The 22,065-nt window shown below is 43.9% G+C and overlaps 1 protein-coding gene across 10 annotated transcripts in view; it reads left to right on the forward strand.

Moving 5' to 3' along the window:
* Nucleotides 1-22,065, forward strand: part of LOC118001899 (afadin) — a 100,899-nt gene that overhangs the window by 34,660 nt on the left and 44,174 nt on the right. For 5 of the 10 annotated variants that reach the window (XM_034992076.1, XM_034992079.1, XM_034992082.1 and 2 more), the window contains exons 10-19: nt 4,517-4,586; nt 8,472-8,590; nt 12,594-12,655; nt 12,778-12,983; nt 14,917-14,937; nt 15,678-15,823; nt 16,109-16,203; nt 16,646-16,911; nt 18,245-18,388; nt 19,807-20,005. In XM_034992076.1, coding sequence (XP_034847967.1) covers nt 4,517-4,586; nt 8,472-8,590; nt 12,594-12,655; nt 12,778-12,983; nt 14,917-14,937; nt 15,678-15,823; nt 16,109-16,203; nt 16,646-16,911; nt 18,245-18,388; nt 19,807-20,005 — 1,328 coding nt within the window. The remainder of the gene's footprint in view (nt 1-4,516; nt 4,587-8,471; nt 8,591-12,593; nt 12,656-12,777; nt 12,984-14,916; nt 14,938-15,677; nt 15,824-16,108; nt 16,204-16,645; nt 16,912-18,244; nt 18,389-19,806; nt 20,006-22,065) is intronic. The other 5 variants (XM_034992080.1, XM_034992081.1, XM_034992084.1 and 2 more) reach the window with 1 other exon arrangement.

Below are 22,065 nucleotides of genomic sequence, written 5' to 3' on the forward strand. Positions count from 1 at the left end.
GAAATGTCATGGGGTGAGACCTTCTGTTCCCAGCTGCTCACCTCCAGCTCCACGTTTCAGCCAAGGACCCATCCCTCGGTTCCCAAGGAAAACCAATGTGGGCCTTGACTTCTCAAGAAAGCCCATTTCTGCCTGAATAGTCTTCCAGCTTTAAACGGAATGTGTATCTAAACTCATCCTTCCGTTTTGTGTCTTGGAGGACCATTTGTTTTATATTCCCTTTTTAAGGTAGTATTTACTTATGAGCCACGTCCGCATTTCCTGCCCCTCGTCGTGACCTCTGTGTGGCCCCTTTGTTTCAGCCAACAGTTCAGATGGTTTCCATTCTAATCCTCCGTTCTTCTTCAGGCCTGCATCTTTCTTTCGGCACCAGGCAGGGTGACAGGCTGAGGTGTGCCTGTCTGAGAGTCTTACTTGCCACTTACCTGTAGGATGTTTGGCCAAAGAAATCATCGTGTGGAATGGTTTCTTCTGGACTGTTGCACATTGTTTTTCAAGCAGTACCTGCAGTTTTTCCCAATCATACTTCATTCCTGAGTGGTAGATCATACTTACTTTGATGGTATGTGTTGCAGTTGTAGTGATAAGACTGTCCCTGTCCCATCACTACAGTCCTTGAGTTTTGCCCGGCAGGGTTTTCTGGTTTTCTGTATGTGAGGTCCCCCCCCATTTGTTTTTGCCATAATGGCTCCTGCTTTGGAGGCCTGCCCACGGTGTCTGTTTTCATCTTATCTCTGGCCAAAAGCAGAATCATACTAAGAACATGGCCTAGGTTTCTTTGATGGGAATGTGCTATGAAATTTTATGTTTATTATTACATCTTTTCCTTACAAACCTAGTGAAAACTGCTCGGTGGTTGAATATACCAGTACATCCATAAATTAGAAAGAACTTTCATTTTTTTTATAAACACTAATTTTGTTCTGTCGTCAAACTATTATACATATGTCTAGGTAGATAACCCATGTTTTTTTTTTTTTTTCCCCCCCACGGATGTGTGTATGTATGTTTTTTTATTGAGGTATAATTGACATGTGTTAGTTTCAGGTGCAAAGCATAATGATTCAGTATTTATATTTTTGCTAAATGATCACCACAATAAGTCCAGTTACCATCCATCACCATACCTGGGTACTTTTTTTTTCTAGTGATGAGAAGTTGTAAGATTAACTTTCTTACCAACCTTCAGATACGCAGTACAGTATTAGTAACTATAGTTTCCATACCATACATCACATCCCTGTGACTTACATTTACAACTGGAAGTTTTTGACCCACTTTCCCCACCCGCCACCCCTGCCTTTGGCAACTACCAGTCTGTTCTTTGTGTCTATGAGCTGAGGTTTTTTTGTTTTGTTTTAGATTCCATACGTGAGTGAGATAATACAGTATTTGTCTTTCTCTGTCTGGCTTATTTCCCTGAGCACAGTGCTCTCCAGGTCCATCCATATTGTGCAAATGGCAAACTTCCCTTCTTTCTCATGGCTGAATAACATTCCATTTTATATATGTATATAGCTAATATACATTAGTTATATATATAAACAAATATAAATATGCAAGTATATTTGTACAAGTTATATGTATGTAAATGTAAGTAAATATATATAAATATATAACTAATATATTTTTGATGGGAGTCTTTAGGGTTTCCTATAGGTAATAACCATGTAATCGGCAAATAGTGACAGATTTATTTCTGTTTAGATGCCTCTAATTTCTTTTTCTTGCCTAATTGCTCTGGCTAGGACTTCCAGTACTGTGTTGAATCAAAGTGGTGAGAGTGGGCATCGTTGTCTTGCTCCTGATCTTAGAGGAAAAGCCTTCAGGTCTTCATCATTGAGTATGATGTGGCTGTGGCCATGTCATAAATGGCCTTTATTATATTGAAATACATTCTCTCTATACCCTCTTTGTTGAGAGTTCTTATTGTAAACGGATATTAAATTTTGTCAAATGCTTTTTCTGTATCTGTTGAGTTGATCATGTGATCTTTATCCTTTATTTTGTTAATATGGTGGACCACACTGACCTATGTGTGGATGTTGAACATCCTCGCATCCCTGGAATAAATCCCACTTGATCTTGGCGTGTGATCCCTTTAATTTAATGTTGAATTCAGTTTGCTAATATTTTGTACAAGGTTTTTGGATCTCTGTTCATCAGGGATATTGGCCTGTAATTCTCTTTTCTTGTGCCCTTGTCTGGTTTTGGTATCAGGGTAATGCTGGTCTTGTAAAATTAGTTTGAAAGAGTTCCCTCCTCTTCTAGATTTTGGAGAGTTTGAGAAGGATTGGTATTCATTTTGCTTTGAACATTTGGTCGAATTCACCAGTAAAGCCATCTGGTCCACGACTTTTGTTTGTTGGGTGATTTTTGATTAATGATTCGATCTCCTTGCTAGTAATCTATCTGTTCAGATTCTCTGTCTCATCATGACTCAGTCTTGGTACTTTGTATGTTTCTAGGACTTCATCCATTTCTTCTAGGTTGTCCAGTACCAGTTGTAAAGTCTTCTCTTTTAATTTCTGATTTTATTTTATTTCTTTCTTTCCCTCTAGTAACCTTGGGCTTTGTTCTTTTTTTTCCTGGTTCCTTGAGGGATACATGATGCATGTGTTCTTAATTGCAGATTTCAGGGTCCGTGTCTTCAAATCCTTAGTGAATGGTGGACTAGCAAAGTAGCACAATTTGATGTTGATGGTCAGGGTGGGACTTCTTTTGACGCATTCGTTGCACTCATTCACCTTTTCACGTATGTATTCACCCAGCCTGCATTCATGGACACCTGTGTCACATGTCACTGTCCTCTGGGCTGACGTGGCCAGGACACGGTTCTTACGCTCAATGGTTATACTTAGATAATGTCATTAAAGTCATAAATAAGTCATTTTGTAATCATTTACATATCCAGAATGTAGTACAAATGGGTCCATGTTAAACTTTAAAGTCTTGTTAGCTTTTGGGGAAAAAGTAAAGAGCTTTGCATGGTGTTGAGTAGATTTGTTATTTTAGGATGATAATCACGTGTGGAGTCAAGAAGGCTTTGGCTGTATTTCGTACATCAGTAACATGGAGTTAGGGATTGGTGCGGTGTGTATGTAGCTTTGATAGATGATGGAGGGAGGTGAGCTGTCGTACTTCTGCTTGCTTTCATTATCAGAGACAAAGTAACTCAACTGAATTTCCCATTCCAACCATTAGAAACCAGGAGAACTTTCTATGTTTTGTGAGTATCTTGGTGACAGAGGGTAGGTGACAAAGTATTTAGCTTTTAGTACAAGCTTTTACTTTCTCAAGTTACTATTTTAAAGTATGATGCTGTTTTTGTATTACAAGATGATTTTATTTTCATAGTGATGCAGTAGGGGAGGAATTTGTACCTGATTTTCTAATTTGAAAAATTGTTTTGAATTTCTGCATCACTTGTGGTTTCATTCTATAGATTGGGCTTAAATACAAGTTTAAAGTTACCACAGTGCTGTGAAACTAGACTATTGTCTTTCAGATAACAAAAGAGATTGTCATTCTTTTTGATTACCTTGGGCAGAAGCCCAGGAAATTTAAGCACTTACCCCATCCTGTTGGTTTCCAGGTGTTTTTAGGGCTCTTTTTCCCCCTTTTTTGGGGCCTCTCTCTTGGTCTGGGATTAATGGATTGTATTTACCTTTATTTGTGCTGAAGAACCATAGCTTGCTTCAGGTTATTGACGCTTCAAAATGAGATTTTGTTTATTCTGAATTTTTCATAATGATGGTTTTAAAAGTTTGGTATTTTTAGATATTCTAAGAAATTGTTTAAAATAGAGTAACTCTTGATCTGATTACTATCATTATACAAAAGTTCCCCATTTCTTTATTATAGCCTAAGTAGTGGTATCCATGAGCTTTTAAAAAAATCATCAGATTGGCTTTGGGAGGATGGCTGCTTCGCTCCCGTGCCTTATCCTCCGATGAACACGGTTGCCTTCCCTGGACCAGCAAGTGGGCTCATGAAACCATAGACATCTGCACTTCATTTATGTGCTGTTATGTGATGAAGCAGCTTGCTTTTTTCTTTTATGGTTCTTTTTAATTTATTATTATTAAAATATAGTCTTAAAAATTATGATCCTGAGAGTATTCAGTATATAGCAGTAAGAAAAGTTCATAAAGTTTTTGTTCTTTAAAGATTTTATTTATTTGAGAGAGAGAGAGTGTGGCAGAGGGAGAGGGGGAAGCAGGTTGCCTGCTGAGCCGGAAACCGGACTTGGGGCTCCATCCCAGGACCCTGGGATCATGACCTAAGCTGAAGGCAGACGCTTAACTGACTGAGCCACCCAGGTGCCCCGAAAAGTTCATAAAGTTTTAACAGCTTTTTTATTCTGTAACTTTATATGCTGAAAATAAAGCGATTTCTTGAGGCTCTTTGAATTGGGATATTTAGCCGTTTCTTTTGTATTATTGAGAAAAAGGATGTCTTATCATTTGAGAGTTATTAATTCTATGTATTTCTTTTTTTTTTTTTATTCTAAAAGAATTGTTCAAGAGACAACTTTTGATTTAGGAGGAGATGTTCATAGTGGAACAGCGTTACCAACAAGCAAGGTAGGTAATTTACATGACCTGATAGGACTGTGTGTGGCATCATAGGACGCCATGGATGAGTCATTGGTAATATACTCGTAGAACTGTTGCGAAGACAGACTTCACAGTGGTCGCTAACTGAGGGTTGTCCTCATCTCTTGTGCTGCCTCTTAGTGATACATAACAGGCCTAAGGCTGGGGAACTGTGCTTTCTCCTCCAAGCAGTGCATCCTAGGCTCATCCTCTGTCTAAGTAGCTCTTCTTGGCCAGGTGACCTCTGAAGAAAACGGACTTCCCTCTCATCCACCTGCCAGCTTACCTTCTCAGGCACTTTGCTTCCACAGTTACCCCTTATCTTGCATGATCAAGGAATTTGTGTCCTCATTTTGGTTATCTATCGCTCAGTAACAAACCACCCCGAAACTTAGTGGACTAAAGTAAAACAGCACCCATTTTATTTACTGACAGTTGTGCAGTTTGGTTTGGACTCACTGGGGCTGTTTATTTGCTGGTCTTGCTGGTGGTGACCTGTGTTGCTGCATTCAGCTTCTGGTGGGTTGGTTGGTGGCCTGGTGGGGCCTCCCCCTCCCTGTCATCTCAGGTTCTCTCCCTGGGACCTCTTGCCCATCTCTCCCCGAGGGCAGCCAGATGTTCTAGTGCCTCACAGAATCGTGGAATTGACAGGCCTTCTTAAGCTTGGGCCAGAGCTGGTGCCCAGCTTTGATTCCCTCACCTTGCATTGGTTAAAGCCAAACACAGGCTTTGCGCAAATTCAGGGAAGGAGCTGCTCCAGGTGCGGCAGGCTGAGGCTGCCATGCAGCCTCAGCCCCGACAGGCGGTAGCACCTCCTGTTCTTAAACACCCATCCTGGGCCCTCCATTGTTGGCCCAGTTTTCTGCTCCTTGAGGAGGAGGTAGTCTCTGCTCTGCGTCCTCTTACTCCCTCTTCTTGCCTTGGCTCCCGTTTGGCTCCTGCCCCTTCATAGGGACTGTGTCTGTCCTGCGCTCTGCTGACATCCCGATTGCCCAGTCCAGTGCTCGTTTCCCTTCGTCGGCCTGAAGATAGGTTAGCACCGTTTACTTGGGGCACTTTCTTATTTCAGCCTCAGGGTGTCGCCCTCCTGATTTCTCCCACCTCGGTGCTCAGTCCTCCTGGGTCTCATCTGTTGGTAGTACCTCCTCCACGTCTTCCTCCACTTAACTTCTCACGTTGGTTTTAGACCTAGGGCTCCGTCTCTCCTGTGTGTACGTGTTCCTGAGGTGATCTTATGCAGTCGGAGAGCTAAAGTACATCTAAATATTGATGACTCTTGACTCTGTCTTTGGCCCTGACCTCTGCAGACCCCAGAGGCTTGCTTGATACAGCTGTGGTGATGTCTAAGACATATTTCAGGTTTAACGTAGCTAAAACAGAACTGATTTTCTTTCTCAAACATCTTTCTTTCGCTGATCCTTCCCCGTCTCAGTAAATGATACCCTCACCCATAGCGTTGTCCCCACAGAAGTCCACCACTGCTTATCCTGGGTTCTTTCCCTTCCCTCAGCCTCTACATTCACTTGTTGGCAAGTTTCGTTTGCCCTTCGTCTGAAATAGTCCACAAGTGCCTGTCTTTCTCTGTTGCCGCCGTGAGTGGTCGGGCAGAGGCTCCAGGTGTCACGTGGCAGGGAATCTGCATGGCTTCTAGTTAGCAACCTTTCCTCTGCTGACCTGGCTTGCCGCTCTTCTCCCAGTGGCCGGGCTGGTGTTCTGAAAATAGGAATTCGATCCTCTTACTGCCCTGCCTTCACAGCCCCTTCTGACCTGGCCCACTTTTCCTCTCGGCTTAGCCTGTGCCGGCCACACTGACCACACACCTCTTTCCCGTCTGAAGGCTCGGGCATGTTTGCTCTTCCTAGAATGTTCTTCCCACTGGTTTTCATGCAGCTAGCCCCTTCCTAATGAGACCTCAGTTTACACATCACCTCCTTGAAGAAACTTCCTTGAGCATCCAGGCATAATTACACCTTACTTTAAATCTCTGTGCCAGCCCATAGTATGCCATCTCCTGTGCCGACTGTGGAATGTGAGCACTGTGCAAGCAGGGACCTCACTTGACGTGTTCATTGCTGTGCTGCTTGTGCTCAGAAAGCGCTCAGGGCAGTGAAGAGCCACAGTAAAGAGCTGTTGAGCGACTGCATGAGCAGATACTCTTGGAACCAAATGTAACTGTCTTCATAAAAAGCTGAGTTTCTTAGGAGCGCCTGGGAGGCTCAGTCGATTGGGTGTCAGCTCCTGTCATGATCTCGGGGTAATGGGATTGAGCCCCGCGTCGGGCTCCACGCTCAGCAGGGTGTCGTCTTGAGGATTCTCTCTCTCTCTCTCTCTCTCTCTCTCTCTCCCCCCCCCCCTCTCCCTCTGCCTCTGCCCCTCCCCTCCACGCATGAATGCTTGCGCACGCGCGCGCGCTCTCTCTCTCTCTCTCGTGCTCTCTCTCCAAATTAAATAAAAACTTCTGAAAGTGTATAGTTAAAACAGAAAACTTGGTAAATTAAGAAAAAATGTACAGAAATGAAAATCATTCATCCTCAATTTATAGTTGGCTATTGGTAACATTTTGATGGATCTTTTTCTGAGCTCTTTATGTTGTACATGTGTTCATTAATACACTTTGAAATAATTAAATATCCCCATGCGCACACACACACACCTTTCTGTCCTATGGCCTTTGGCTATGCTTTTGTAATCATTTTATTTGAAAACAGGCTAAAATTATTTTGTAATATGTTAGCTTATAAACATACCATAATTTATCCATTGCCTTCTTATTTTTCATTTATAACAGTTTTTTGTAGTCTGTTGTCATCCATTGACCAAGCATTTTATTTCTGTAAATGTGTTTTATGGAAGTAATCATTGTGTGTGAATATATATATTTACAGACATGGTTGTCAGGACACCCTGTCCTGGTGAACATTTTAAACAATGTAATCATGGATTAGTTCAATGAACTTTGGTGAACAGACAACAAAATGTTACACAACCATTACAGTTCTGTAACATAAAAATATTGTAAGATGTTTACAACATATGAAAAAGAGTATTTATTACAAAGTAGGTTGGATAACCTCATTTATGGAAAATAAGAAAAACCGTAAAGATAAATACAGCCCAAAGTTACTCTCTGGTTGGTAAGACAAGAATGATTTCTATTATCAAGGTCAATTTCTACAAATAAACAAATACAATGAGAAATTTGACATAAAATTTTTGCTACAGTGAATTTCTTTGTATGATTTTATTGATTGTGTTCTGATTATTTTCTTACTAATATAGGTTGCTTATCTGTTTTGTCTGCCTTGGGTTGGTTAGGGATGTGCCCTGCTTGGAAGAGCTTAAATGTACCATACTGGGCCGTATAAGTGTGCCTTTTCTCTGTTGATGAAGGGCAAGAAATAAACCAGTTTCTGTACTCACTTCTTCATTGGGTGCTGAGCTATGATGAGTAGATTTTTAAATCCTTTCTTAACAAGTAAAGCAAAGACCCTGACTTTTCATATTGTACATATTCTCTCAGCTCTCTCCTGAATTAGAACTTTTTGGAGTAGTTCCTGTTTTTACTGTACTGGTTGAGGAACCCTTGTGTATATGTACCACTTCTGCCTGTGTTTTAAAGCCCACGTCTAGCTCTTTGAAAAGCAAAGTGGCTGTGTGTTTTATTGTTCTTTGGAAGACAGTGTGTTTTGGGGCATGCCGCTGTGGACATGGCATCCCCAGCATTGCTGTGCCTTTTTCTTGTCCATGCTCCTCCTCTGCATCCCTCTCCTGCCTTCCCCTGCCTGGCAGCCTTGCATCAGATCTTCACCTGCAAGAGTAAGTGAAAGCCTGGTTGGTTTGCTTGGTTAAATGCTGTGTCTTCCCCTGGCTTAGAGCACCACGAGGCTGGACAGCGACAGGGTGCTGCCCGCCTCCAGCACGGCGGAGCGCGGGATGGTGAAGCCAGTGATCAGAGGAGAATGGCAGCAGGACTACCGCAGGCAAGAAAACAGGTAGGAGGTGGTTCTTTTTTTAATTATGAAAGAAGTGAAAGTATTCCTAGAAAGGGCTTGGGGTAAAGATGATTGAATCTACTGAGGCTTGGCTGACAGTTTTAGAATGCTGTTTTCTTTTCACATCACTGCCCTGGAGAGGGCTTCGTGAGAGTGGTGCTCCTTACCCCAGGGCCGCGGTGCCGTCTGTCCGGTTGAAGTGGGAGGTGCTCTGAGTTAAAAAGGTTTCTGTTTTAAATGTGCTCTTCTGTAAAACGTGGAGAAAGGAAGTTTTTCTAGGATGTTAATATTTGATAATTTTTATATTTAGATAATTTATTCATCATTTCACCCATCCGTATACAAAATCCTTCCATGTTTAAGTACATGAAGCCAAACATGACTTCAGGTGGAGTTTTTAGGATTTAGCGAGTGCCACGTTACTGTGTCTTATGTTCTGCTGAGAAGGGTAGGGGTAAATATCTGTTTCTTCTGCCATTGTTCTTGCCTAGTGTTTTTGAACAGAGAACTTCTGCCTTTTGTTACTTCCTTTTCTTAGGATTTTTAAGTACGTGTTACCTTAATTAGAATTCTACTTCCTTGTGACTTCTTAACATTGTTCAAATATTGAAAAGTGATGTCAGTGCCTCGCACATTGAAGTAACAGGTGATGAGTTCCAAATACTGGTGAGCTTCAGCAGCAGCGTGATGTGGTTCGAGTACTTCTCCAGCAGGTTTCTAAACACAGACAGCAATCGGGCAATAGCGCAGGAGTACCGTATCCTGTACTCTCAGTATCAGCAGTGGAACTGGGGGTGTCCTTCTTTTAGTGCTATTCAGATTTTTGATGAAGCCATTCTAACTGTTCTCTCTCAGATCTGGTAACTGAGGCAGGTGACTGGCCCAAGGTCATGTATCAATTTGGTGACAGGCAGCTGATGTAGTTCTTTAATTTTCCATCTTCCAGTAGAGGGCGCTGTCAGTTATAAGTTTTTAATACCATTTATCACAGTAATTCAGTTTGTAGATTGATATGGGAATCTCGGGTTTTTCCCTTGTTTTTATCCGGCACTTTTGGTTATTATTCAAGATTTTTGTTGGCTGTGTGCATTTTTTTTAGATGTAATAATAAGTCTACTTTCTGTGTCTGTACTTGTTTTTGGTGGTGTATTCTAGAATAAGATATTCCAAATGGTAAACTAGCATCGTAAAGAGTGCCTCTATTCATTTATAAGGTGATTGAGAGCAATGTATCATAGTTCTTAGCCCATAAATATTTGAATGAGTGAATAAATCAAATGGGGGAGAGGAAAGAGCAATTAGGATAATTCTTTTAGGACATGCAAAATTAATCAGTGTGTAAACTATATATATATAGTTGGTAAGTAAATATAGTAGGTTAGTACAATGTCAGATAGCCATCTGATGGTTCATTGTATGTTCGGATTGATTTTATCCTGTGAGTAAAGGTTTTACTACAGGTTTTATTGGAGCTGTAGGTATGTACGACTTTGTTGGTACTACAGCAGTGATGGAAACAGGTGATTCTTCTATTTTTGGTCTTTGTTTTTCACATATACAATGTGGGTGTAAGCAGTGCTTCACTTAATTGGTATATTCATAAAAATCTAAGTTGTCTTAATAAATATGTTTAAAATACTGATTTTAGGGGCGCCTGGGTGGCTCAGTCGTTGAGCGTCTGCCTTCGGCTCAGGTCATGATCCCAGGGTCCTGGGATTGAGCCCCACATCGGGCTCCCTGCTCCACGGGAAGCCTGCTTCTCCCTCTCCCACTCCCCCTGCTTGTGTTCCTGCTCTCACTCTCTCTCTCTCTCTCTGTGTCAAATAAATACAATCTTAAAAAAAAAAATACTGATGTTAGTCAAGGAAAGACATCTTTTTGAATAATGGAGTGCCTTAAGTTCTCACTGACCCTTTTTTTTTTTTTTTTTTTGGTGAGAGATTAAATTCCTTATTTTTACCAGATGTGTTAAATTGAGGAAACAATTGGTAACGTTCATCCAGTTTATTGTATAGATAGTAAATTGAAAGTAACTGCTTATCTGCAATTTTGGATGTCTGTAAATATAGGAGTTAAGAGAGACATGTTAACGTAATTGGGCATTTAAATTCTGTTGTTTATAAGAGCCTTTTACACCTGAATTGTTGAGTTAAATCTAAATTGTTTAATCATAGACAGGATAAGAAACTGTGAAGCATATAATTTGATGGAAAGACTTTTCTTTTTCCTTCTCACGATTAAAACAGTTTGAGGTAACTTGCTGTGTTTCTCTTTGTTGCTCCTTCAGTGCCAGGGGAGGTGGGGTGGCGGGATGGGAGCTGCTGGGGACCAGTGACTGGTCTGTGGCCATCGCGGGCTCTTCTCCCTCTCGTCTCCTTTCTTAAAGAAGTTGTCACAGGAGCCCATGTAGTGAATGAGCGGTCACAGCCGTGACTCTAAACCCTGAAATCAGGCAGGTTCGTCACCGTTTATCCAGGATTGGTAGACTTCAGTGTTCCTGCTGAAAATGACTGTCATTTAACTCACAAATTCATAAGCACCGATAAGGCTGTTGACTCGCCCTTCCAGCAGATGTGAAGCTGTGTTTGAATACTGACCTTAGTTTTGTCTGAGCTCAAATTTACCTCAGTAGTTCTTTCATCCCGAAGTAAGTCACTGTAGCCCCACTCTATACTTTCCAGTTAAGTTTGTGGGAAGGCACAACGCATGTTTCTTTGCTTTTGCTGTCAACTTTAATTTTCTTAATCTATTCGAAGACATATTTTGTAAAATTTTTCCTGGTCATCTGTGAAAGCTGAGCTAAATGGTAAAGATTTAAACTCTTTAGGAATCTAATTACTTGCCAGTTTGTTTGGGGTGGGGGGTGACCTACAAATGTTACACATAAAATACAGCTAGTAGCCAAGTAGCTTAGAGTAATGATTAAATTGCTTGAAATTCTAATCGCATGTCTACATGAAAGAGTAGTTAAACTGAACACCATCCATCGAGAACAGTATACATCTAAGGTAAGGAGATCTCAGTTGGATTTGTAATTATTTTACACATTTTAGAAATTCTGTGCTTACTAATGGCTTTCAGATGTTGTTTGACCACAGTACACAACACAGAATCCTGTTGTATATTGTGCCCCAGTGGACACATACCTACATATGTATATATTTATAACTGAAAGAAGAATTTCACGGAGCAGTGAACCATCACACGGAGGGTGATCCACTGTTTGGAGAACTCTTTTATAGAACTAGAAATGTACCTAAACTTTGAGGTACTTTGACCCAGAATACCTGGAAATACATAAACATTAGTACAGTGCTAATTCTTCGAAGTGTCCCGAATACTAGTTGCCCTTGGTTTATATTTCTCGGCAGTGCCTTGTTTTTGTAGTGTCCGGCTAAATGATGAAAGGTGTCTGGAATTGATGTGACTTTAAGAAAAAGTGTGAGTAGGATTACTTCTTCTGAAGGCGGGCTTCCCTGTGAGCATCGAGAAATGGTAATACGGAGTGACTGAAGGGGCCTGCGGGGGTGATCTTCTCTGAGCTCTATCAGAAGCCAAGGGCAGTGTCTGGCTCTTAGGAACTTGTTTGTCATGTGTGAGAGCTCAGTTTCAGGCCCACGGTGGTTTAGTTTTTCTCGGGTCTCCTAGCAGTGGCCTTTCACTGTGACTCGAGCCATTGCTGTAGCAGGTGCATGGCAGCCTGGTCGCCCTACTCCGCACGAAACCTTCATGAATAATAGAGAATCGTGGTCAGATCAGTTCTCAGGATGGAAGCAGATACTTCAGGGAACTGACCTCTGTGAGGAGTACGGATATGATGACTCTCAGTACGCTCGTCTGAATATTTGAACAGTTTCCATGTGAACAGGAGTCATTGGGCTGTGTATTATTTGTAAGAACCATATGGAGACTGTAAAAACAGTTGCCAAAATACGCATAGATTGCTAGTGATGTTGTTAGCCACATGACCTGTTTTTAAGAGATGGCCACTTTTTTCTTTCAGAACTCAGGATGCTCCTGGGCCTGAACTGATATTGCCTGCAAGCATTGAATTCAGGGAAAGTTGTGAGTAACTTCAGATTCCATTGTTAGTGAATTATTTCTTGTTCCATTTTCCTCCATCTGATTTTCATGGGTTTTTTTTGTTCTTTTTTTTCTTTTTCTTCTTTTTTGAAATCTTTTCACAGCTGAAGATTCATTTTTATCTGCCATTATCAATTATACTAATAGCTCTACAGTCCATTTTAAGTTGTCACCTACATATGTATTATATATGGCATGTCGGTATGTATTGTCCTGCCAGTACAGACCGGATGTCAGTCCTACCGAGCGTACTCACAAAGTGATTGCAATAGTCAACAGGATGGTGAGCATGATGGAGGGGGTGATCCAGGTAAGCCACAGCCTGCAGAGCCAGTTCAGTAAGTGCGCCCCTTGTCCCACACCAGGAAGCCAGTGGCTTCCGTGTTCCCTCCTGGTCGTGTGTTGGACTTGACCTCCACAGTCTTTTCTGAAATGCAAGTTCTGTGAATAGCATGGACAATGGCATAGCTTTAAAAGTTGAAAAGAAATGTAAACTTGTTTTCTGTTTCTTCCTACAAATGTTAGAATACGGGAAGGTAATCTGAATGTGGGAACGTCATGATCACGGTAAAGATCCTTAAAATGGCAGTGGTTGTGAGAACGTGTCGAGACTTGTGGGGACTTTTTTAGAATCAAAAACAGTAGCATGTTGAGGTGAATTTCACATTAACGTAAAGTTAACCATTTTGAGGTGACTCATTCAGTAGCATTTCGTACGTTCACAGTGTTGTCGTGCAGCAACCACGTGTGGTTCCGGAACATTCCCATCCCTTGAAAGTAAAACCTGTGCCCATGAAGCAGTTTGCCCTCGTAACCCCTCCACCAGTCCCTGGCAGCTGCCTCCTTAGAGTCTTCTCATGGTTACAAAGGCTCTTTTCTAGTGTGAGTGTGTGGTGTTGGTAGTAATTATGTGGATTTTTGATAGCACTCATTTAGGTGCGATGGACATCACGACATTTCTCAGTGATGATGAAATGTTGAAAATCTTTCATAAAACTGTGGACAGCTTAAGGAACCAAGAGTATTCTTTTTGTAGTATGGTTTGTTTCTTTTTAAGTACTCTTCATCTGTAGTTGGTAAAATTGGCATAGCAGTTTTCCAAACTCATAGATAATTTGAAGATTTAATCTTAAGTCCTTAAAAGTAAATGTAAAGATTTTAAGTTTTTCCAAACCACTTATCAGTGCTGTTATTCGGCCACGAAATATAAAACTCTAGTTACATATTATGAAGCAACATGATTAGATGGTTTGGTTGTTTTCCTCCTGTGAGGGTAGCTTGAGCAAACTAATCTGTTGATTCCTTCAGAATTGTTTTAAAAAGGCCAAATTTTTCAAGAACTGTTTCTTTTATGTTTGAGGGGTTAGCCTATGAATCTCATGAGCTTACAGTTCTTTTACCCAAGTGAGGAAACAGCTAAAAAGGATTGTCATTTTATTTGGATTCCATTTTTGTGTTCCTCTCTTACTAATTTATAAAGAAACAGATTTCCTTTTGTTCAGAGCCATTGTCTGTCTTCCCTCATGTTTGCATTTCTAAAGCCTGTTTCAGACTGTGAAACTCCTGTCATCAGACTACTGCCGATAGACTTTTTCTGATTGAATTTGAACTAGTCAGTGAGATCATCATTATCACAACAGGTCTTTTAAAACACATTCAGGGTTAGTATGTGATTGGAGGAACCTTAAAGTTTTAGGGAAAAATCGTAGTAATGAATAAATGCTTAAATTTGTAAAAACCTACTTTCAAAAACCGATTTACTCCGTTTTAGTATAGTTGTTTTTTATACATTAAAAATTTTTTAACTTTTATTTTTATTGTTTCTGTTGGTCTTTCTGTCTCTTTCATCCTATTAAACTAGAGGATAGACACTCATCTTATATACCTTTAAGTAGTCAGACACACGATATCATTAAAAGACGTTAAGAAGTCCTTCATTTATAAATCTTTTAAAGAGATCAGTGTGTTCCTGTGTTAATTGTCACATTCCTTTATATAAATTCTGGGAATTCCCTCCCTTACTGCGCCAGTGTTAAGAACGTAGAACTTATCCTTTATGTCATGTACTTCCAAAGCTGCTTCAGAGCCAGGAATGAATATGTAATTTGGGAATAACATAACTAAATGTCGTACCTTCATGTCGTACCTTCATGTTAGTGTTTTGATTTATTTAAACTATCATGATTGTTTACAAGTTTCTTTCTCTCGTTCTGCTTGATTTCCCTTCGTCTGTTTTTCTCCAGGAAGTAGACCAGGTTGATCAGGTAGGACGTGCTGCTGGGAACTGGTCCTGGCTATGTCGGCTTAGCTGAGTTTCTCGCGCTGCTTCCATGTCAAACACAATACTCCAGCAACCGGACTGGACGGTTCATAACACTCATTCAGCAACTGAAACATGCAGTACTAAATCCTTTTTTGACTGTGCAACCTTTATCAGCATTTCATAATTTCTGCTTAATGCACTTCAGTGTGGATATGAAATGACAAAAGTTCTGTTTCTCCTCTTTCTTGTTTATCCTTGGTTCCTATTCTTTGGATCTCATCTGAAGTTGCCTGGCCTGCACATGTGGTCGGGAGATGATGTGATAGATCAGTACTTGATACCGAGTTGCTCGGCATCCGAGCCAGTGACTATGCGTATCAGGGTGGCTGTGGGTAACCATGGATAGACGCGTGTGTACTTCACAGATTACCAGATAATGCACAATCTCCAATTGGGTGTTGTAGGGTTTGATATCTCTGTTTTCGGCCCTGATTCCATACATGGGAGCTAACTGGATCCATGTGTCTGTCCATGAATCCTAAGAAGATGTTGCAGTTCCATTGCTGTGAATGTATCCAAATTCCTTTGCAAATATCTGGTATCTGTGCTAAATACCTCGGTGACAATGGGAAGGTACTGGTCTATCTCCAGCAGCTTTTCAAGAGCATTCCTTTTTTTTTTTTTTTTTTCATTCTTTTTGTTTGTCTTTGGATCGCTTATGGAAATGTGTTCTGTCTACAGAAACAGAAGAATATTGCAGGGGCACTTGCCTTCTGGATGGCCAATGCATCTGAGCTGCTCAACTTCATTAAACAGGACCGAGATCTTAGTCGAATCACATTGGATGCCCAAGACGTTTTAGCACACTTGGTTCAAATGGCGTTTAAGTAAGGAGCACGTTTTTGGAGATTGCACTATTCTGTAGAGATTTTTTTTTTAAAGGTTTTTATTTATCCTAATTAAAGATGAATAGCGAGAAGCATGAATAACTATGTGCCAAATGTGTTGATTTAAGAAATTCAATTTATTAGCTGTGTTTCAGGAATACAATACTGTTGTATTGTAAATGGAAAATATTTCTGAACAGTATAAACTATTTCACTTGTGCATGTCATGTCTGACAATAGCAGTGTGTCCTGCTGAGGTTATTAAAATTGCCTACGTTTTTTCAGATACCTGGTTCATTGTCTTCAATCAGAACTGAATAATTATATGCCAGCCTTTCTGGATGACCCTGAAGAGAACAGCCTACAAAGACCAAAAATAGGTTAGGATGCCCCTTTTCTCCTCCCTCCCTGTCTCTCCTTCTCTCTCTCTCTCTCTCTCTCTCTCTCTCTCTGGGCTTTCCTTCTTCCCTCCTTCTGTTTAACTTCCATTTTAATATTTCACATGCATAAGAAGGAGGTATTTTCAAAATAAATGAGATAACCTATTGGCTTTGGTATTCTTCAGTAAATCGTAACTGCTGTCTGTTCTCTTTCAAGAACAGCTCTGGGTTGGTGTGTCATGGTTTTTCAGAAGGTGTCTTGGGGGGAGCTGCGGTGTGCGTAGTTACCAGCCGTGTGTGGTTTCACACCTCACTGTCACCTCCTGTCTGAAGAGACCGGTGTCTCAAAAGTGCCCCGGTAGGCATTCTTACCGTAACTGCCACTTTCTGAATTCACCGTTCGTTCAAAAGACTCTTGCTTTCATCCCGCGTCTCTGACCAGATGACGTTCTGCACACGCTCACGGGAGCCATGTCTTTGCTGCGACGCTGCCGAGTCAACGCTGCCCTGACCATCCAGCTCTTCTCCCAGCTCTTCCACTTCGTCAACATGTGGCTCTTCAACAGACTGGTGACCGATCCCGAGTCGGGGCTGTGCTCTCACTACTGGGGGGCGATTATCCGCCAGCAGCTGGGACACGTGGAAGCGTGGGCAGAGAAGCAGGGCTTAGAGCTGGCAGCTGATTGTCACCTCAGCCGGATAGTGCAGGTGGGCCTCCCGAGTCTCACCTCCCCACCGTCCCTGGACTTCGTCATCGGTGGCTTTCATTCTTTCCGGGGTCAGAACTCGGATTCAGCCAGTTCAGTACCCCTCCGGGGTGTGGCGTGTGCACAGCTAAGGGAACACTGGCGTGTTGGTTTGCCTGGGTCGCTGGGACGGACTTCCACAAGCTCGATGCATCAGCGACAGACGGTTGTCTCCTCGTCCAGGAGGCAGGAAGTCCAAGGTCACGGTGTGGGCTGGGTGGTTCTCTGCCTTCATTTTCACAGGTGTTCTCCCTGTGGGCATGTGTGTCTCCACACATCCACTGTTTATACGGACACAAGTCATGTTAGACCTGCTGTCCTCGCTCACTTCCGTCAAGACCCTTTCTCCAAGTAAGGTCGCGTTCTGTGGCACACGGGGTTGGGACTTCTGTGTATGAATTTTAGGGGACACGGGTGAGCCCGTAGCAGGTGGTAAGCAGTAGAGTAAGTGCCCTTAAAGGGTTCTTTTCTGAGGCCAGTAGGTGTATTTTGTGAAGCTCCATACTGAATGGATGGATTCCAGTTTAAAACTGGGTAACACTTCGGTCTTTAGCATACGGAGCCAAGTGACCACAAAGCAAAAACCCGTAGTGGATGCCCAGAAGAGAAGGAGAAAGGGGTCTAAGCATAGCACTCGGCAGTCCTCACACCCCAAAGGGCCAGGGCAGGAGACTTGAGAAGGGGACAGAGGAGCACTCAACAGCTGTGTGCTGAGGGCTCGGCCGGTTCTCAGGGAGCCACTATGTAGCCCACATGGGACACCCTCAAGGAAATGAGATCTGCAGCCTCAAACCTAGGACAGATTTTTTTTGTTATTATTACAGTGTGTAATTTTGCATTTTTTCTCAATTTCTTAAACTCTTTTAAAGTAATTTAGTATAGAAAGAGGCTACTCTCCTCCTCCTTGGATTGTATCAGCTGGCTATAAACAAGTCATTACAATGAAACTTTATTCAGACCCCAGGAATTGGTAATCGGAATGGTTATGATGTAAATGTTTACAGTTTCTAAAAGAATGTTTAAAAATGACTTATGGACATAAATGAATCTCATTTACATTTTTATATAAAATATAAATGTCTATACTTTAGTAAAATTAAGAAACTGGCTGAAAACCTTCACTAGACAATGCTTTTTCAGTTCAATTCAATGTTAATAGAAGTGTGTTTCCCTGAAAGACATTCTGCATTTCAAAATCAAATTAGCAAGTTATTACAGTTTTAAATGTTACATAAAGGGGAATATTTATGAAATACTTTTGAATCATATCTCCTGTTACTTATTCTTTTGAACAGGCAACCACTTTGCTTACAATGGATAAATATGCACCTGATGACATTCCAAATATAAACAGTACCTGCTTTAAGTTAAATTCACTGCAACTTCAAGCCTTATTACAGAATTACCACTGTGCACCCGATGAGCCTTTTATCCCCACGGTGAGTGGCACATATTACCCACACAGCATGAGACATGTTTGCATAGGGAAATTTTTGGTTCAAAAAAGTGAGGGAGAGTCGACATTTATAATTACTTTGTTTCTTTAATAAATAAGCTACGTAATCTCATCTCATAAGATCATTTTTCTTGTTGATATTTGAGTTTGGATTCGGTACAAGAAGTACAAAATACACAAGCATTTTAGGTAGGAAGGGATTTAATTCAGGGAATTAGGTTCTTGGGAAGTCATTGGAAGGACTGGGGTAGAGGAAGTTAAGTTGCCCTGGTTCCCAGGCTCTCCCCTGGGACCTGAGGCTCAGGCCCGAGAGTTCCTGCCACGGCCGCAGACATCCATGTGCCGCAGGCAGAGTGCCCCTCATATCCACCGCCCATCCTCGTGTGCCGCCAACAGCAAGCAGCGCGGCAAGGGGGCCCCCTGACCTGGGCAGGTGCAGCTGACTGGTGGGAATCGAGGTTTGGCATCATGCCTCTCGAGAGGAGGAGTGGAGGGTGAGCGGCCTAGTCCATGGCGTGGGCTACAGCTGCTGTGTGGAGGGCGAGGAAGGCTGCAACTGCTTGTCACCATCCGCGGATAAAGTCCGCTCGAGGCAGGAGTCCTGACGAGGGAAGTGCATGAGGTGCATGGGTTGACCTCTAGTCCTGACTTGGTGCCAACAAAAGACGTGTACGGAGTAGCCCAGGATCAGAAACCAGCAGACGCCCACCGACAGAACAGCGTGTAGAAGGTCTTATCGCCGCCGAGGCGTGAATTTGCACGGCAGATGACACGCACTGCGCCGTGTGCACAGAATTCAGGCACGAAGTAAATAGAGCTTCCGTCTGTACGGGTTTCACGAGCAGACAGGTGGGGGTTGTGGTGGGAGAAGCCTGGGAAGCTGACCCAGGGAGGGAGACGGTGACGAGGGGCTGCTTCTCCATCCCTTGAACCGGGGGCAGTTGAGGTGCCGTGTTCACTTCCTCGAGCTTTACAGTGAAGGTGTGGGAGCTTTCCGATTAGCTGGGAATAGGTATTTTTGTCCCGATTTTTTTACATTTTCCACTGTGAGCTTTTTCTGTCATTAAAAATTCTACAAAAATAGGATTATTAGCACCTGGATGTTAAAAAATTGCAGGGAAAAAAATGACTACTTTGGAAAAGGGAAACCATTTTCTTGTGATTGAATAATTTCTTTTTAAGGCTGCAGATGACTTGAGATTGATTATGACTGTCTTGGTTCATATGTTTGAAGTGTGTACTTCGCAGGTGATCCGTTGCTCTGCGAAGTGACGTTAACACACTGAGAAATCTGTTCCTGCTCGCAGCCTGCCTGCGTGTGTGTGGCCACACTGTGCATGAGGAGATCTGAGTGCCAGTCCGTTGGCATCCGTTCTCACTGTGCGTCTGTGTTCTGACCAGGACCTGATCGAAAACGTGGTGGCCGTGGCTGAAAACACGGCTGATGAGTTGGCGCGCAGTGACGGGAGGGAGGTGCAGCTCGAAGAGGACCCCGATCTGCAGCTGCCTTTTCTTTTGCCAGAAGACGGCTACTCTTGCGATGTTGTCAGGAACATTCCAAATGGTTTACAAGAGTTTTTAGACCCTTTGTGCCAGAGAGGTGAGTCTCACCTACTGGACCTGGCGTCTGAACTATGACCCGAGCCTCGTACTGGGGGGGTGGGGGGAGTGGGGTGTGTGTGTGGGGGGGGGCAGTCCACACGTGGGGAGCACCCACCGTGTTCCAGGACATGGAAGTAAGCGTTTCATGGTGACAAGGGGTCAGCAGTGTCCCGCCATGAAGTCCCTGGGGGGTGCTGTGACCCTCCCGCGGGCACTGGCTGGGCCCACCCGCTGCCACAGCCACCTTTCTGCCAGGCCCGCGAGGAAGGAGGACCTTTTGTTGCTCCTCCCTCCATTTTTTGTGGGCCCGGGAGCTTGGCTTACCCCTAGAACTGAATTGTCCGTCGTGTTGCTACCAGCAGAGCTGGGGGCAGCATGAGTGCTGCAGTCAGACCCTCCCAGCTCGGACCCAAGCTCTGTCCCCTGTGACTTCCGTCTGTAAGACGGGCACGTGGGCAGCAGGGGCTTAGGATGTGGTGAGGACCAGGCCAGCTGCCCGTGGGGCGCTTAGCCCCGGGGCGCCTGGATGTGTGCGTGAGCCAGACTGCAGCTGGTCCTGCTGGGGTAGGGGGAGCCCCCCCCCCCCCAGACTGCAGGTGCTGAGGAGTGTGAGGGCAGCGAGCTCCCCGGTCTCATCCTACACCCGTTCACATGCTCTTGTTGGACTGTGCTGATACAAACACCACACTTAGGGGGCGCCCGGCGGCTCGGTCGTTTGAAGCGTCCGACTCTTGGTTTCGGCTCAGGTCATGATCTCAGGGTCCTGGGACTGAGCCCCGTGTCAGGCTCCCTGCTCCGCGGGGAGTCTGCTTGACATTCGCTCTCCCCCTGTTCCTTCTCCCCCAAATACCACACTTACACCTGAAGCACAAGCTTTTAAATTAGACCACAATTCAGTCCCAGTCTGTGTTTTGTAACGTGGAGCTCAGATGAATAGAAAAACATTCAAAATTCAGGAGTTTAAACAAAAATAATAGCAAAGTTAAGGTTTTATGTTCATCTACATAAGCGTGGTGAGTGTGATTTTTCATTTCAGTGACTTTCACATGCTACAATAAATAGATTTTTATGTCTTTAAAGGTTTTGATAGTTTAAAATTTCCATTTTCCAAAGCCTTGTTGTAACAAAAGGGTAGTGTGTTAGTTCATCCACCGGCAAATGTGGCTGTAGCCATGCCGGGAACGCGGACCCTGTCTCCTCTCCACACCATCCTCCGAGCAGCGGAGCTGAGGCACGTGCGTCTTCGAGGAGCCTTGTGTGAAGGAGACAGGGGCTGGGACAGGAAGCCGGGCTCCTGTCTGGGACCAGCAGGGAGGATGGAGGTGCGGGCTGCGGTAACGTCCACAAAAGCTTCGGTCGGGCATTGGGAGCCCCCGGGGCAGGGCTGCTGTCGGGGGAACTCTCCGTCCCCGCAGAGGGGGCCTGCGCTGGTCCGTGGCACCAGCGTGTGGCCTCGGTGTGCCGAGCCCAGGGGTATCTGCTGCCAGGCGGGCACCACCGCGTGTCACACCTGCAGGGCCATGCCCATCAGCTGTGTGTCCCCAGCACCCACGCAGCCACGTGTGGGTTACAGCGGCAGTGCTCTGGCAGGCTGCTTCCCGGGCCGCCCTCCCTGCCCCCACCCTGCGAGGCCCTCCGGTGCTTGGCAGCCCGTCACTGCTGGCTCTCCTGCCCGCAGTCCTGCCCCTTCAGCCCCAGGATCCGAGCGCGCAGCCTCCGCTCCCAGCCTTGTCTTTCGTACTAACTGCGACTGTGTGGCCCCGCGGGCCTTTGTGGCCCCCCCCGCCCCCCCGCCCATGCCCACTGCTTCATTCACACTCCTGCCAGCCAGCCCTTTGTCTAGAAAACCTCCGCCTCCTCCTGACACTTCAGCCATTTTCCCCACAAGTGATTCTGTGTTCTTTCGGGATGTTTCTGTGACAGCGCTTGAAGCACGTGTATCCGTCTGTCTCTGGGGTCTAGCTGCAGTCCCCGGGGGGTGGGCTCCCCCTACTCAGCACCTGCAGTTCCGGGGGGGGCGGGCTTCCCCTACCCCTTAGCACCTGCAGTCCCAGGGGG

The sequence above is a fragment of the Mirounga leonina genome, unplaced genomic scaffold (assembly GCF_011800145.1).
Source record: "Mirounga leonina isolate KUSES-001 unplaced genomic scaffold, KU_Mleo_1.0 Mir_55, whole genome shotgun sequence".
In the NCBI taxonomy this organism is placed as follows: domain Eukaryota; kingdom Metazoa; phylum Chordata; class Mammalia; order Carnivora; family Phocidae; genus Mirounga; species Mirounga leonina.